This window comes from Apteryx mantelli, chromosome 5 (genome assembly GCF_036417845.1).
Source record: "Apteryx mantelli isolate bAptMan1 chromosome 5, bAptMan1.hap1, whole genome shotgun sequence".
Taxonomy (NCBI): Eukaryota; Metazoa; Chordata; class Aves; order Apterygiformes; family Apterygidae; genus Apteryx; species Apteryx mantelli.
The window spans coordinates 38,895,140-38,908,931 of NC_089982.1; the positions used below are offsets into that span (position 1 = coordinate 38,895,140).

At 36.6% G+C, this 13,792-nt stretch overlaps 1 protein-coding gene across 3 annotated transcripts in view; it reads left to right on the forward strand.

The window, feature by feature from the left end:
- LOC106492086 (uncharacterized) overlaps positions 1-13,792 on the forward strand; it is a 68,161-nt gene that overhangs the window by 36,877 nt on the left and 17,492 nt on the right. For all 3 annotated transcript variants that reach the window (XM_067297837.1, XM_067297839.1, XM_067297838.1), the window contains exons 14-15: positions 9,441-9,480; positions 10,998-11,049. In XM_067297837.1, the coding sequence (XP_067153938.1) occupies positions 9,441-9,480; positions 10,998-11,049 (92 nt within the window). The remainder of the gene's footprint in view (positions 1-9,440; positions 9,481-10,997; positions 11,050-13,792) is intronic.

Genomic DNA, 13,792 nt, shown 5'->3' on the forward strand with positions numbered 1-13,792 from the left:
CATTATTCAAGTAGACATAACATACCTAAAAGTAAAGATCCGTACTTATTCATTATTATATATATGGTAGACAATCCCCTAAACAAATTTCTCTTTGAATAAAGAAAAGCTGATTGGATTTGAAAACAATTACTTCTTTTTAAGAACTAAAGTTAATGCACATATACTTGTCTTTCCAAATTCCTAATCTATGGCTCTTATTTTGTAAAGCAACTATTGTGTAATTAAACATTGTTCGAAGGCTGAAAGTGCTAGGCTTATTAAAGTTTCAGTTTCTTCCTTTCATTACTGTTATCCACAGAATGAAAAAGTCAAAAATCTGCACTACCTGGATTGGGTGGAGCATATACAGTCTCAAAATTGAGTGTACCATAATATGTGAACATCTGTGTTTTAACGCGGCTGGCAAGCTTTCTGACAGCTCTTGTTCCCAGAGCTTCTGGAGAAGACCCAGATGTGTTCATGTTCAGAATCAGGTAGAAAGTTAGGCAGTCTGGTTGGATGTGTGGTGGTGCTGGCTTTGTTTTATAAAGGAATTGTTTGAACTTTCTAGAACATCCTGTAGCAGTTATTCACTACAAGTCTACTTCACTTGATAGAACTGCTACTAATGAGCAGCAATGGGAAACAGCATGCTTCTGGAATCATCTGGGGCATCCAGTGATAAATAGCACTTCATTTGCTTGCCAGGTACAGGACTACAAGATTTTTGGCCTCCTTGGTGTAAATTACCAGTGTCAGAGGGTATCGGAGAATATTTACTGACAGGCTTCCAAATGCTTCAACAAGCCCATAAATAGTCAGTTTAACTATGCCTTGTATCTCCAGTTTCTGTGAAGATTATTAAAACTGCTTCATACAGTCATTTCTTTTGGTTGCTGTTGCATGGTAGGTTTCCATACTACCTGCATAGATAAATTCTGTGTATGCAGAAAGGGGCCAGATTTGGGACCTTAACTGCTTAGCAGGCTGCATATTGATCTGATATTCTTCTACGGCAATGGTTTTCAAGCATCTCCGTCCCCTCTCCCCTGCTAAGTCTCACTAAAGAAAATAACCAGTTCAACACTGTTGACCAGTAATTAGCAGTGTATTGATAACTGAATCAGCTGTTTCTGCTTGTGGTGTTGGCTGCCAAACTTGCTGTGAGGAGCAGAACTAGGAGTGCCCACTGCTCAATTGTTTTAAAACAAACAGGTCTGTAGGCAACACTTAGGTTAAAATTCTTGTTGGATGAGTGCATAAATGATCTTGGGAACAGAAGCCAGAACCCAGATTGTTGTTCCCCTAGGTGAATTCTCTAATCATGGGACTTGACATTCATTCCTTTCTCCCCTGTCTTTTCCCCTGTGTTCCACTTGGCCAGTCATGGGAATAATTACTCTTCCTCAAAGTATCACAGCTTCAGTGAGAAGTTGAGCATGCCCCATGAGAGTTTGGCACTTTTACGGGAGGGTTGGGATATCCACAGGCAGAGAGGAAACTGGAACACAAATCTCCCATACCCTGAGTAGGTACTCTGAACAATGAGCACCTGAAGTCCCTTTTCGTACAGTGCTGCACCACTTTTTCTAGCTCTGTTTTGAATAAAAATTATTGTTGCTTCAGTCTCTTATGTGGATGAAGCATGCCTACCTGATGAGGTTTTGCAAATCCCACATGGGTTTGTGTATGATGTAACCTTGAGTGGCTTTTATGCTGCATGTCAAAATGGTGGCAGTTGTGGGGGTGAACAGCAAGTGAGGTTTTAAGCATGAGTGGATTTTTTTCCTGATTAAAAACACAGGTGCACCTGCAGTCTAGCTTAGGTACACATGCACCAGTGTTTCAAGGGTTGCTGGCTCAGTCATGGCCTGCTTGGCTCTACTGTGATAGTTATTTTTTACAGGAGGAGAGGTAGTGACTATGGGAATGATTGCAAACAAACTTTTTTTTGTATATTCTTTAATGAAAAATTGAGGAAAAGCAGGAACAAATTAAGAGTCCTCCAAAACCAACAGCAGTGAGAAAAGATGAATTGATAATCTGCAGGGTGACGTCACCTGAACTGAAACACTTCATTCCATTACGTTTTGGACATTTTGAGAGTGAATTTTAGGAAACAACATTCATTTGATCTGTACCAGACAAAAATAAAAACCTGGAAATTTTCTCCCATTTTAATTGGACTGTATCTAGTGATTGTGGAATATTGTTTATAGCTATATATGTATTTTTTTCACCTCAATAGCAGTTTGGTGTCTGTTACTTTAAAGTAATGTGTGGACAGTTGTACAGATAATAATTGTCAAATACAGCACCTTTCATCCAAGAATAGAAAGCTGTGTAAACATGAGCTAACTAAGCTTTACAATATTTGGTAATATTGGATAGTATTATCTCTGCTTTAGAGATGTTTTCCTAAGATAGCAGAAGGAGGCATAACCCCAAAAGAATTGGAATCAGAATTCTAGACTCTGCTTTCTCCTTAATAGATGCTGGAGGGAGGTCGGTCCTAATTGCTCCTGCTCTGGTCCTTGGGACTTATCAGTACTCAGATTTATTAGAGGGAGGTAGCAGCAAGCCGAGGCTCTTAGGTTTACGTGTGTTTACCAGCTACATCTTCTGTGACAGAATCCAGGAGCACCGTCAGTCTTGGAGTGACCTGAAAGTGGTCAGGTTCATTCAATCTGCTAGTCGTATTTGCCACCCTGAGCTAGACCTGGTTTTATTTTGGCAGTAGTATTGTAGTATGAGAATTATAGATAATTGAGGTATTAATTCCTTTAATTGCCAGCAGTAAAAACCTAGTTTTCATTGCTTTCATTTCAGCTAAGCTTAAACCATTTAATGTTTTTCTGAGCTGATAAATTTTTGAGGGAGTTTTCAGCCATGTTTTTTCAGGATTTGCAAGGAACAAGAGTAAAAAAGGGTATGCTTTTTAATCATGCAAAGAAAAGGAATCTGTAACAATTTTGTTGAAAAGTACAGCAGAGTATTAAAATTTGGGGTGCTATGTCTTGTGTGTCAGAAATGTGCTTTTAGCTGTGCTGATGAACCTTAAGTCTTCACATCCATATTTCTTAACTTTTGACTGATTTTGCAGATTTGGTTGTTTTAAAACTTTTCTAGATATGATACATTGTTTTATGTAGGGGCAGTAAAACTTAGTCCTCATAAAAGGAAAAAGTCGTAAAATTTCTGATTTGTAATTACTGATTTCCCCCCCCCCCTTTGTGGTGGCTGTTTCTGAAAATCGGTAGAAAAGGAGGACATCCATCACAGGGGCTTGTACTGGTTTGAAATTTCCTATTCCTTATGAAATCTGTGCCTCGATGTCAGAAAGAAAAGATGAAGGAGTGCTATGTATGTGTTGGATTTGGCTGAAGCTTTTCTGTTTCTGTGCCCTGCAATAAATAAAAGGTATTAAATCTGCAAGAGAAATTCAGGAGAGCGACACCTTTTAAAAAAAAAAAAAAAAGTAAACTTCTGTAATCAAGAATGAATGATTAAATTTTTTATAACTATTTCCTAATGTTTTCTTCTAATGCTTTTTTAATTTTCATTGTTTTCATGAAGACCATTGAGGTACATGAGCATACACTCGCACGGTAATGTTCTGAAGCATAGATCTCAATTTCAAACTTGCATGTGAGATTCTTAAGCCCAGAGAAGAATTTGAAGTTACTGTGCACATAGATGTGCCATTCATGAGACTGATTGATTCGTTATTTATTTTCTGTGTTTGGAATGGAACACTTTTATTGTAAACTTCTGTTGAGCATGATATTTAGTTTGCCAGTTTAAACACTTAATCAGTTTTCATTTGGAGTCTGCTATTTTGACAGGATTAAAGGGATACAAGCTCTTAAAAAAGAAAAACCCAAACCAATCTTTTTTTCGATTTTACAATTGATGCCTGAGTTTAATAAACCTCCAATTAGTAAAATCATGCATTTTGTTTACTTAGTTTTATTTCTCCATACTTAGAAAATTGATCATAAGCTCAGAAGAGGATTTAAATGTGTCTGTAATGTTTAGCCTTAATCGAAGGGTTTTTAGAGCTATTTCCTTGTTCTACAGGGGAAGCTTTTGTGTACTTTGCTAAGATCGCAGTGGGAATTAAAACACCAGAATGCCTGTTGAAGCTCAGCAGTGAAGAATCCTAGGCTCATGAACTCGGACTCAGATTATTAAGTCTATAGTAGCCTGCGGTGGTTTAGTTCAGTTCTGCATAGTACAGTCTAAGAAAATTCACTCTTGCTTCATTAAAGCTAATAACCATAGACCAGGTTTGTATTATTAAAAAAAAATATCCTTCATTATATACAGTTCAGTCAGCTGTACGGATAACACTTAAATTATTTTTCTTGATGCACAGTATATATTCCCATCTAAGTTTTCCTTAAATTCAGATATTTTATGCAGAAAAAAATCCAATGTAAAAGTCTCAGGAAGAGCCTTGCTGAGGGAAGCTGGCATTTTCAGTTTAATAGTTCAGTAGCTAAGAAATGTTTCACTAATAGCTGAAATAATGTGCTGACCCTTATTTCACATTAAAATGACCGGAGTTTGACACTAAGATGACAGCTGGTTAATACAGCTTGATATTTTAAAGTGCTTGAGTATATGTAAATATTATGACTGATCTCATAAGTGTGTTGGAAGATACTTCGAGAAATGTCCTAGTTTTAACAATTTACTGCAGTTCCCATTTTTTTTTGTTTGAGAATAATACCGCAGAAGATATTTTATCTACTCTATTCAAAGGACATAGAATAATTAAGGACATATAATTGACTCTCATAAACAAAGATTGTACATATTTTATATTTTTACGGAACAGTATTGTAAGTGCTGTTGACTGTAAAACCCTGGATTTCAGATTCCTCTATTTGATTGCTTAAAAAAACCATAATGCTTGGAAACTAGACTTCTTCAATGACTGTTATAAAAATACATACATATACATACGTGTGTGTGTGTGTATATATATATATATATATCCTTCCTTAAAATATGCAATAAATATATTGATAACCTTTGGTTGAGTTTATTCAATCACAATCAAAATATGAGGGACAAATGATTTAGGGGCAAAAAATGCGAGTCAACAGATGAGACATGATTATATTTTGGAGCGCAATGAAGTTTCAAAGAAAGAAGTGTCACCTGTTGAATTTAAACTAAAGTTTTTTAGCTCTTTGGTTTTCGACTAGTCAGAGCATTCTGACTTTTTTACTACAAAACATTTTGCAAAATAAGTTTCATGTGATCTAGTGTCTTTCAAATACTGCATGATGTTTTATTCTCTTGAAAAGTATATAGATTGCCCAGCGACAGGACGCGAGGCAATGGGCACAAGCTGAAACACAGGAAGTTCCATCCAAATACGAGGAAGAACTTCTTCACTGTGAGGGTGACAGAGCACTGGAAGAGGCTGCCCAGAGAGGTTGTGGAGTCTCCTTCTCTGGAGATATTCAAAACCCTCCTGCATGCAGGTGGTGTGGAAGAGTCATAGACGCAAGGAAATCATAGACACAAGGAAAAAAGCTACAGATATAAATGTATAGATGTGTACACACAGAGTATGATGGCTTGTTTTTCCTAAGGAAATCAGGCTAAAAATGGATAAGAAGATTGAAAGTAGGCTAGAGGAAGGAGTCATACAATGAAAAGATAGTGCAAGACTGTATGAAGAATTGTACAGATTAACCAAAGAGAAGCACTTGCTAAATAATAATTCATTCTTTATTTGTAGATTCAGTATAGATTCAAACCTCTTTAAGCACTGATTCTCAAAGGAAGGGTCCTAAATGAGTATTTAGTCACCTAGATAGAGGTAAATTGCTCTACAGAGGTGAGGTGTGCCTGCAGGTATCACTGACTTTAGTAGACTTTGTACCTGATATTCCTCCAGTCATACCTTATATTTGGGAGTTAATGAAATTAGTGGAATTTAAATGGCATAATCCCTAGTATTGACCCATAGGTTTTAAATATGCAGCCACATAGAAGATTTTTAGCATCAGGTGATCTCCTCAGGCATTGTAAGAGAAAGTGTTCTAGAAAACAGCAGGCTATTGAATTAGACCCTTGCAGCAAAGTAAGTGTGATCATATTTGATATGATTACACCAGACAAATTCTGTAAAGCTGATCCCGAACAGAATATAGATGGATTGAAAGGAAGGGCTCTGCCTGTTTTATCAACTTAACACAGGCATTCATCTCAGTGTGTGATGCATCAGTGTTGTGCTATTTTGAGGCAGCAGAAGCTGGTAGTTACCAGTGATGAGCTGGCAGTCCTGGCCAACTGCAAGTGAAAGCACTTGTTCAGGAGGGTGACTGGCAACAGATAGGGTGACACCATGATTAGCGGTATTTTCTTTATCTGCTTTGGTGGACTAATGAATGGAGTTCTGATGGCTAGTGGTGCTCATGCAAAATTTCTGGGTTAGAAGATCAACAGCTTCAAGATAGCTGATAATCTTATCTACTTGATGCTGCAGCCTGCTCAATACTCATCTACAAGTACAATGAATGATTCATGCTATGTGTCATTGTAGACAAAGATGAGTCTCCTTCCAGAAAGGCTGGAGGGAGGGCATCTGCACAGATATTTAAGTAAGCAACATAAAGTGAGCGTGAAGTACAGCATAAGTAGGTCTTCCTACCTGGAAAGTGTCTTGGGGCAACAGCTGACCTAAGGAGATCACAGTTAATTTTGTGGAAATAGCTCTGGCCAGAGTGTCAGATCTGCTGTTATGTACTTGTACTTCACCTTCCATTGTCTTCTCCCAGCTTTACTTGAGAAATGCACTGGGGATTTGAGCCATGGGAGGTGAGGTCTTGTGCTCTAGTGCTGTCTGTTTACACAAATAACAAATCATCAAGTGTAAACCAAAATCAATTTAAGATTTGGTTCCTCTTCCATGCTTTAAGTCTAAGTAGGAGTTAGTATATATATATATGTGTGTGTGTATGTATACAAAAAATTAGATTATACTTACATGTGCTCAAAGGTAGATACCAATCTTACTTACATTAACATAAACAACAGATTGGATTATTGTAAGATAGAAATGGATAACTGCAACTGGGATATTGTCGTAGCTTTGCTCTGCAATTGCATTTATTTGCAGGGGTATCCATACTATTTCCAGAGACAGGTCTGCTGTTACTGAAGCTTGCACTGGAGGACTTTGCAAGACTAGTAATAGCAAATAGCAGTAAAAGGAGGTTGTTGCACCTTTGAGGTGTGAGCACAGTTGTTGCTCTTGGATTGTTTTCTTATTAGTGTTTAGAGAACTGCTTTGTTTTAGGAGCCAAGTGCTATTGTATGAGAGCAGGCAAGTGAAGAGCTTTCTCTGAAAGCTTTCAGGAAGTTGAAATTGATTTCAGAGCAAAATCTGGTATCCTTAATGAGCAGTTCAGCTGCTTAGCAGGAAGTCAGCCATGTGACAGTCCACAGATAATTTAAATGAACTAACTTTATGAACCTATATTTTGAACATGACCTTACCATATCCAGCTGCCTCCTCCCCCAACAACCTAAATAAACAAAAAACTAGGAGCATAATTCAGTAAAATAATTGTGCGGGGGGTAATATTGAACTGTAATTAATAGTTTTCTCCCTTTGCTTTAGGGAGAGCATAGGTAATATGCATAGAGCTGAATCTTCACTGGGTGATTTAAAATTGTGCAAATGTAACATAAGAGATTGTTTCTCATTCTATTCTCTACCATTTTTTTCAATATAACTTTGGGGGTGGGGAGGTGGTTATTCATGGCTTTTAGTTGAAGGCATTCTTTTTTCCTGTATTATTTATATAGATAGATTTTATATATATATATATGTATGTATACACACTAACCCCTAATTCTTCTAGTTGTTCTCAACTGTAACACCTTCTAAAAGTTGCTGTGTTTTTCAGCCTCTGGCTAAAATACAGTTAGTGAAGTCTGTTTGTCAGGTGAATTGGTTAAGATGCGCAAGTATTGCACTGGCCAGGGTGGCAGAGTGATCATAAACTGGCCTCAGCCAAAAGACCTCTTCCATAACTTTAAGTTTTATTTACTGTAATTGCCATCTGTGAGACAATCACACAGATAGGCACTGAACTTAAGTTATGTTGACTCAAAATGTGTCTCAGATTATAGAGTGGTGTGATCGAGGTAAAACTTTATCTGTAACTTATGTAACATCATCCCTTTTCAAAGACTTAATTCAAACACGCTTTTAAATGTTATTTTGGTGAAATCACTCTTCCAATGAATGTGAGTATAGCTAGACTCTATAATCTGGACCTATGCTGTGTTGCACCATGTGTGCTGCCACTGCTGTATGTCCACTTTAGCAAGGCACTGAATCCAAACTAAGACAGCCTACCAAGAGGTAGAGGTTATCAGTGTAAGCTTAGTACCACACTGGCATAGTTACATGGCTTTTAGTCTGGAGCATGGGCAAAGCAAATTCACACCTGGAAGAAGCATGAGGCAAAGTGAGTACATGTCAGCCAGGTTTAATTTGAGTAAATATGCTGTGTGGGCAACTTTTCATAGCTTTTGTTTTTGAGGTACTACTTACATGCATGTTATTTCTTAGATTGACATAATTGATCCAGTTTATCATTTTTTTCCCCTGCCAGTAGGGTGTGGACCTCTGATGTATCACGTATGCACACTGTCCGTGCCAAAACAAAGTACTGTAGCAGAAGCTGTCCTCAGGATGAGGAGAGCAGAACCGTTTCTGTCAGAAATACTGAACTGTTAGATGAGTTTAATGGTATAAAAGCCTGGCCACCTGATGTTGAGATTAGACAAGTCTAATCACAGTGCTGATGTACTGTAAATCTAGGCTTGCACCAGTGACTTAAGCCCCTAAATTTACCTGTGTGTCAGAGAGAGAATGGGATCTCCACTACGCAGCAACTTAAGAACATCTGAGTTAGCCAGTGAAAATGTCAAAGAGAAGGTTCCGTCTGAAACGATCCATCTAAATAACAAAGCTATGTTAAACAACTATTAAAACAAGCCATGGCTCAGGTCAGAATTGTTTTGTCTGTTCTCTTCAAATAAAAAAAAACAAAAAACAAAAGAATCCCACCAACAAAAACCCCCAAAAGAGTTATTTTTCTACCAAATGTGTTACCTGCTTGGCACTGGCATACAGAAGTAATATTAAATTCTTCATATAAATTAGTTTATATTCTGCACATCTTGAAACAAATTCAGTGTTTTTTTTTTTTTTTTAAAGTCTCAGTGCTTTTGACATGTTTTACCTTTTTCTGTTGCATAAAATGTTTGGATGTATTAATTTGCAATGCCATACATAATTTGCTAAGTGCTTTCCAGTATTTACTAAATCTGAACCATAGGAATGATTCAAGCTACGGTAAATAAGAGCCCTGCTGTTGTGAAAATGGCTGTAACAGTTATGGTGTTCATTTCATTTCCAGCACCCGGTCTCACTGGAGTTGTTGGAGGGCGTCCTAGAGTGTAAGTTTACTTTTGATCATTAAGTTGTTTTAATGTATGATGATAGTGTTCCCACCGCTCACCACTACAATAAAAAAAAAAAACAACAAAAGCAACTAAAAAGTGTTTCAGTTGCACATTATGCTTAATAACTAGTAACAAGATAATAGTGAATGCTACAAGATGCACATCCAATAGCAGACTTCTCTGTTGGATTACTGCATATGAGTCACCTAAGTCTCTGGTCATCTCGCAGCAGTATCTTTGCTTAATGAACTATAGGGAAAGCTTTAGACATAACTGTATGGCAGGGCATTAGCCAAGAATATGTTAATGCGTGAAGGTTTCTGGACCAGATTTGGGTTGAACCTGTTCAGTTTGGAATACAAACACACAAACTTTTGTCTGTACCCACCCATTTCAGCTAGAATTGGCTTTTTTGTGAGGTCAGTACACACACAGAATTGTCCTTACAAAATGTCTCCTTTTGCAGTGTTAGCATGAACCCATTAAATAACTGAGCTGAACAGAATAATTTTGAGCATATGAAAAATCATGTTTTGGTTCAATATTTTTCTATATGTGGCTAAAATCTGCTGGTGATTCATATGTTCACCTTTCCATACTTACTCATGAGAACATCTGAAACTTTTCTATCCCTAAGCAAATATGCAAGATATGTCTGTCCCCTGCACATGGAGATAGGGGAGGACTGCAGATGCACTTCCCCTGGCTCTATGTAACTAGCTTAGATATCATTGTTGGGCTAATCACAGTGCCATAGACTTCAGCTTCCATGTAAGTACATCCTTTTTCAAGAAAATATTTTGTTACTCTTCCCCCTTTCTCTCCCCCCCCCCCCAAGATTTATTTGAAAATTTTTCAAAACTACTACCATGAGATGCATACTTAAAAGTGAAACTGTCTATTCATTTGATTGTAACAGAAGAAAGGTACAAGTAGGAATTATGCAATCGATTTGATGTGATGGACAAAAGGAGTAGTAAGGACAATAGTTTTGACATTAAAATTAAATTCTTTGCCTTTACTGCTAACATATGACCAGAGTAAAAATGATGTATTTAGAAGTGCAGTTTATTTTATATGATACTTTTATCATTCTGTCATGGATTCAAGCTTTCACATGTCATTTTATCTTCAAATGCACAAGGCAGTTAAGGGTTAAAAAATGAGCAGAAAACAAATGCACAGTTTGGCCATTTCTGATGTTAGAAATGTTTAAGTAGATACCACTTAAAGTTTCCTCTTTTCTTTCTGTGGTTGTGTGTGTGGTGTTTTGTTTGTTTGTTTTACTAAAATCTTTTTTTCTTAATAATGAAGTTTGAGTAGAGCTTCATAGTAATGAAGTTTTTCAGGCTTATCAAAGTTGTTTGGAAAACCACTGCTAACCACAGCTAAATAGCTTTTAAGTTCCCAATTTTTTTTTCCCAATGTCTGAATAATCTAAAGATGCATGAGCTGATGTTTTCATTAATTTCTGATTAAATGGATTTATGCTGGTTGTTTTGTATGTTTAGGTCTCCGGTTTTGAAACCATTCTTCTTCCTTTATCCCAAAAGCAATGTCCAGGTAAGAGCTACTCCTTAAAGCCTGCTCTGTTCCCTTTGAAGTCATTTGTAAAACTGTGCTGACTTCAGGATTTTTCAGTGACTTTTTGAGTCTTAAAATTGCGATGTGTACTAGTAAGTTTCATTGCCAAGTATTTCCCAGAAACTAATGTTACTTCCACAGACTATTTTACAACAGTTGAACATGCAAGCTCTGCAGTTTAATTTTTGTGAAGTATCCTATAGGAGTTTTAAAATACCTCACGTAAAATGATTACAGAAACTTAAATTCTCTTTACAGGTTTATAGAATTGCATTCTTGAACTTTTTTTTGCAAAGCGTTTGCAAGGAGTGCTAGTGGAAATTATAATACTTTTTAAATTAAGGTCCTTCTTTAAAGCGAAGGCACTGGGTGTTGGGAGACTTGAATTTTAATCTTGTGAACCTGGGCAAATATTTGAATCTTTTTTGTATCTCAGTCTACTGTTTGTGTATGCTACTGTAAGTAACTATTAAAATCAATGAATTTCTCTTAATGTGAAACCTGTGTGGATCAGAGGAGAGTTGGATGTTTCTCTATTTATAGGGAATGTATATATAAAAAATATATATATTTTTTTCCTCTCTTATTTATATTGCAAAAAACTATAGAAATACTAAGCTCTGTGAGACACGCAAGTACTATTGTGATGAGTACTACAGCAGAGCCTGTGAATGAGATCTGTCTGTGTGGCCTTATTCAGTTTGTAACAGTAGTTTCTCTCAATCTGAGAAGTTAGAGTTCAGATGACTGGACAGTCCTAGGTGAGAAATGACAATGTAAGATGATACATAAAGCTACAGCCCTACTGCTTTTCCATTATGCATGTACCTCTGTGCAGATTGGAGTCTTCAAGATAAACCTGAGGAAGAAAATAGTTTTATTGAACATATAAAAGGTTTGGGTTTTTAAGCATTGGTGTTGCTGCTTTTTTGATTGTCATCAGATACTTAATTTATCCTTTGGAGACTGCAGACAAAACTGCATATATACCCTTCCTTTTCTATGGCCTTTAATTGACTTTTAGCAAGCAATAAAAGGATACTGCATACGTTTCATGCCAAGTCCTCCTAATAATGATGCAGGAGCTTTGTCACTGATCTGCTGTCAAGAAAGTGACCAAAGGCCAGAACATGGGTCTAAGACCACAGGTATTGTGACAGACCTCAGCTTAGTGTGGTGAAGGGGAGCCTTAGGAGCAAAGGTGGCAAATGAAAAGAAAAGAACAAAAAACAATTAATGAAAACAAGCTTAGTAAAACAATTATCAGCAATCAATTCAAGTGTTGTAAGCTTTTCAGAAAAGGACTGTTTCATTTTCTTTTTTTTTTTAACATGCATACAGTGCCTAGCACAAGGCAGCCCAAATGTTGCATTTTTCTTTGAGTGATACTCTACATTAATGGGAAATAATGTAAGATTAAATTTACAAGAAAGATGCTGTGCAGTTATTAAAATCAAGTTTATAATCCATGCATGGTGGAGAAGCATTACAAAACCCATAATCCCTTAAAGGACTTCAAATACTTACCATTCTTATTGCCGCTTACATTTTGCTTTATACAAATGGCTTGTCTTTGCCAAGTTTAATATGAAATTATCTTTATGAATGTTTAGCCTGTTGCTGTTTAGTTCATCAAATTAAGTGTAAATGTGTTAATTAGCACTGTGTTACAGTCTTGGTAAAATGCCTATTGAGATTAAATAGTAACTTAATTTAGCAGGGGAAGCAAGCAGTGTCTCACACTTTTTTCCATATAGAAAATCAAAATCCTTGCTCTAGCTGACTAATCTGATGGATACATTCATATATTACTAACAAAATTTTGCGCGACCTACTACTGTTAATGTGCAGTAATATTAATGGTCATTTAAAAGTGTGGTTTAAGTGATTCAAGTCCTTGATTGAAAATTTTGGACATGTTAAGAACAACAGTCTAGCTAGAGATTACAGAGTAAATAAGGTATGAATTTACTGCTTTTCTAGTTTTGGAGTTCAGTTACAGAGAGTCTAGTTACTGCTAAAATAAACCTAGTTGAGCATTCAACCTAAACACAAAAAGACTGTGTAAGGAGATTTTCAGATATATTAATATTGCCACAGTGGGTTCTTTTTTGTGTTTGATAACACCTTTTTGGATGTCAGTTTGGGTTCAATATCTCACTTGTGTGTTGTTTTTCATTGCTCTTTTGCAATGGCCCCAGTTTTGTCATAGATCACCAGTTGTTTTAAATTTGCAAACGTTAGGTATTTTCCTGTGTGTGTCTTTTCAGATTCAGAAGGTAACTTAAAACAACTTTCACTGGGGAGAAGAATCCTAGCAAACCTATTTAAGGCGAGAACAGGTTTTTTCAAATATTTTATAAATTTTATCTTCCCCTTACACAAGCATTGGAGGCCTTTATCTCTATTATCTATTCTCTGAAACAGTCTTGTGAAAGATGGTCAAGATGAATAAAATTATCTTATGTTTGCTGAGGACTGAGAATGAACGCTAAGCAGCTAAGCTGGTGTACACAAGTTGGTTATGGCAGCATAAGCTGATTGTATGTCTGAGTCTTTAATATTAAAGAGTTCTCCAGTGCAAATGAAATGAAGCAGCTAATTTTTCTGAGTGAATGAGTGAACCTGACTAGAGGAATCTTTGTGTATATCCTGTGTGAATAGTGCAATCAGATAATGATACAGCACACTTGAATATGTATTTTTTCAGATTTCTTTGTGG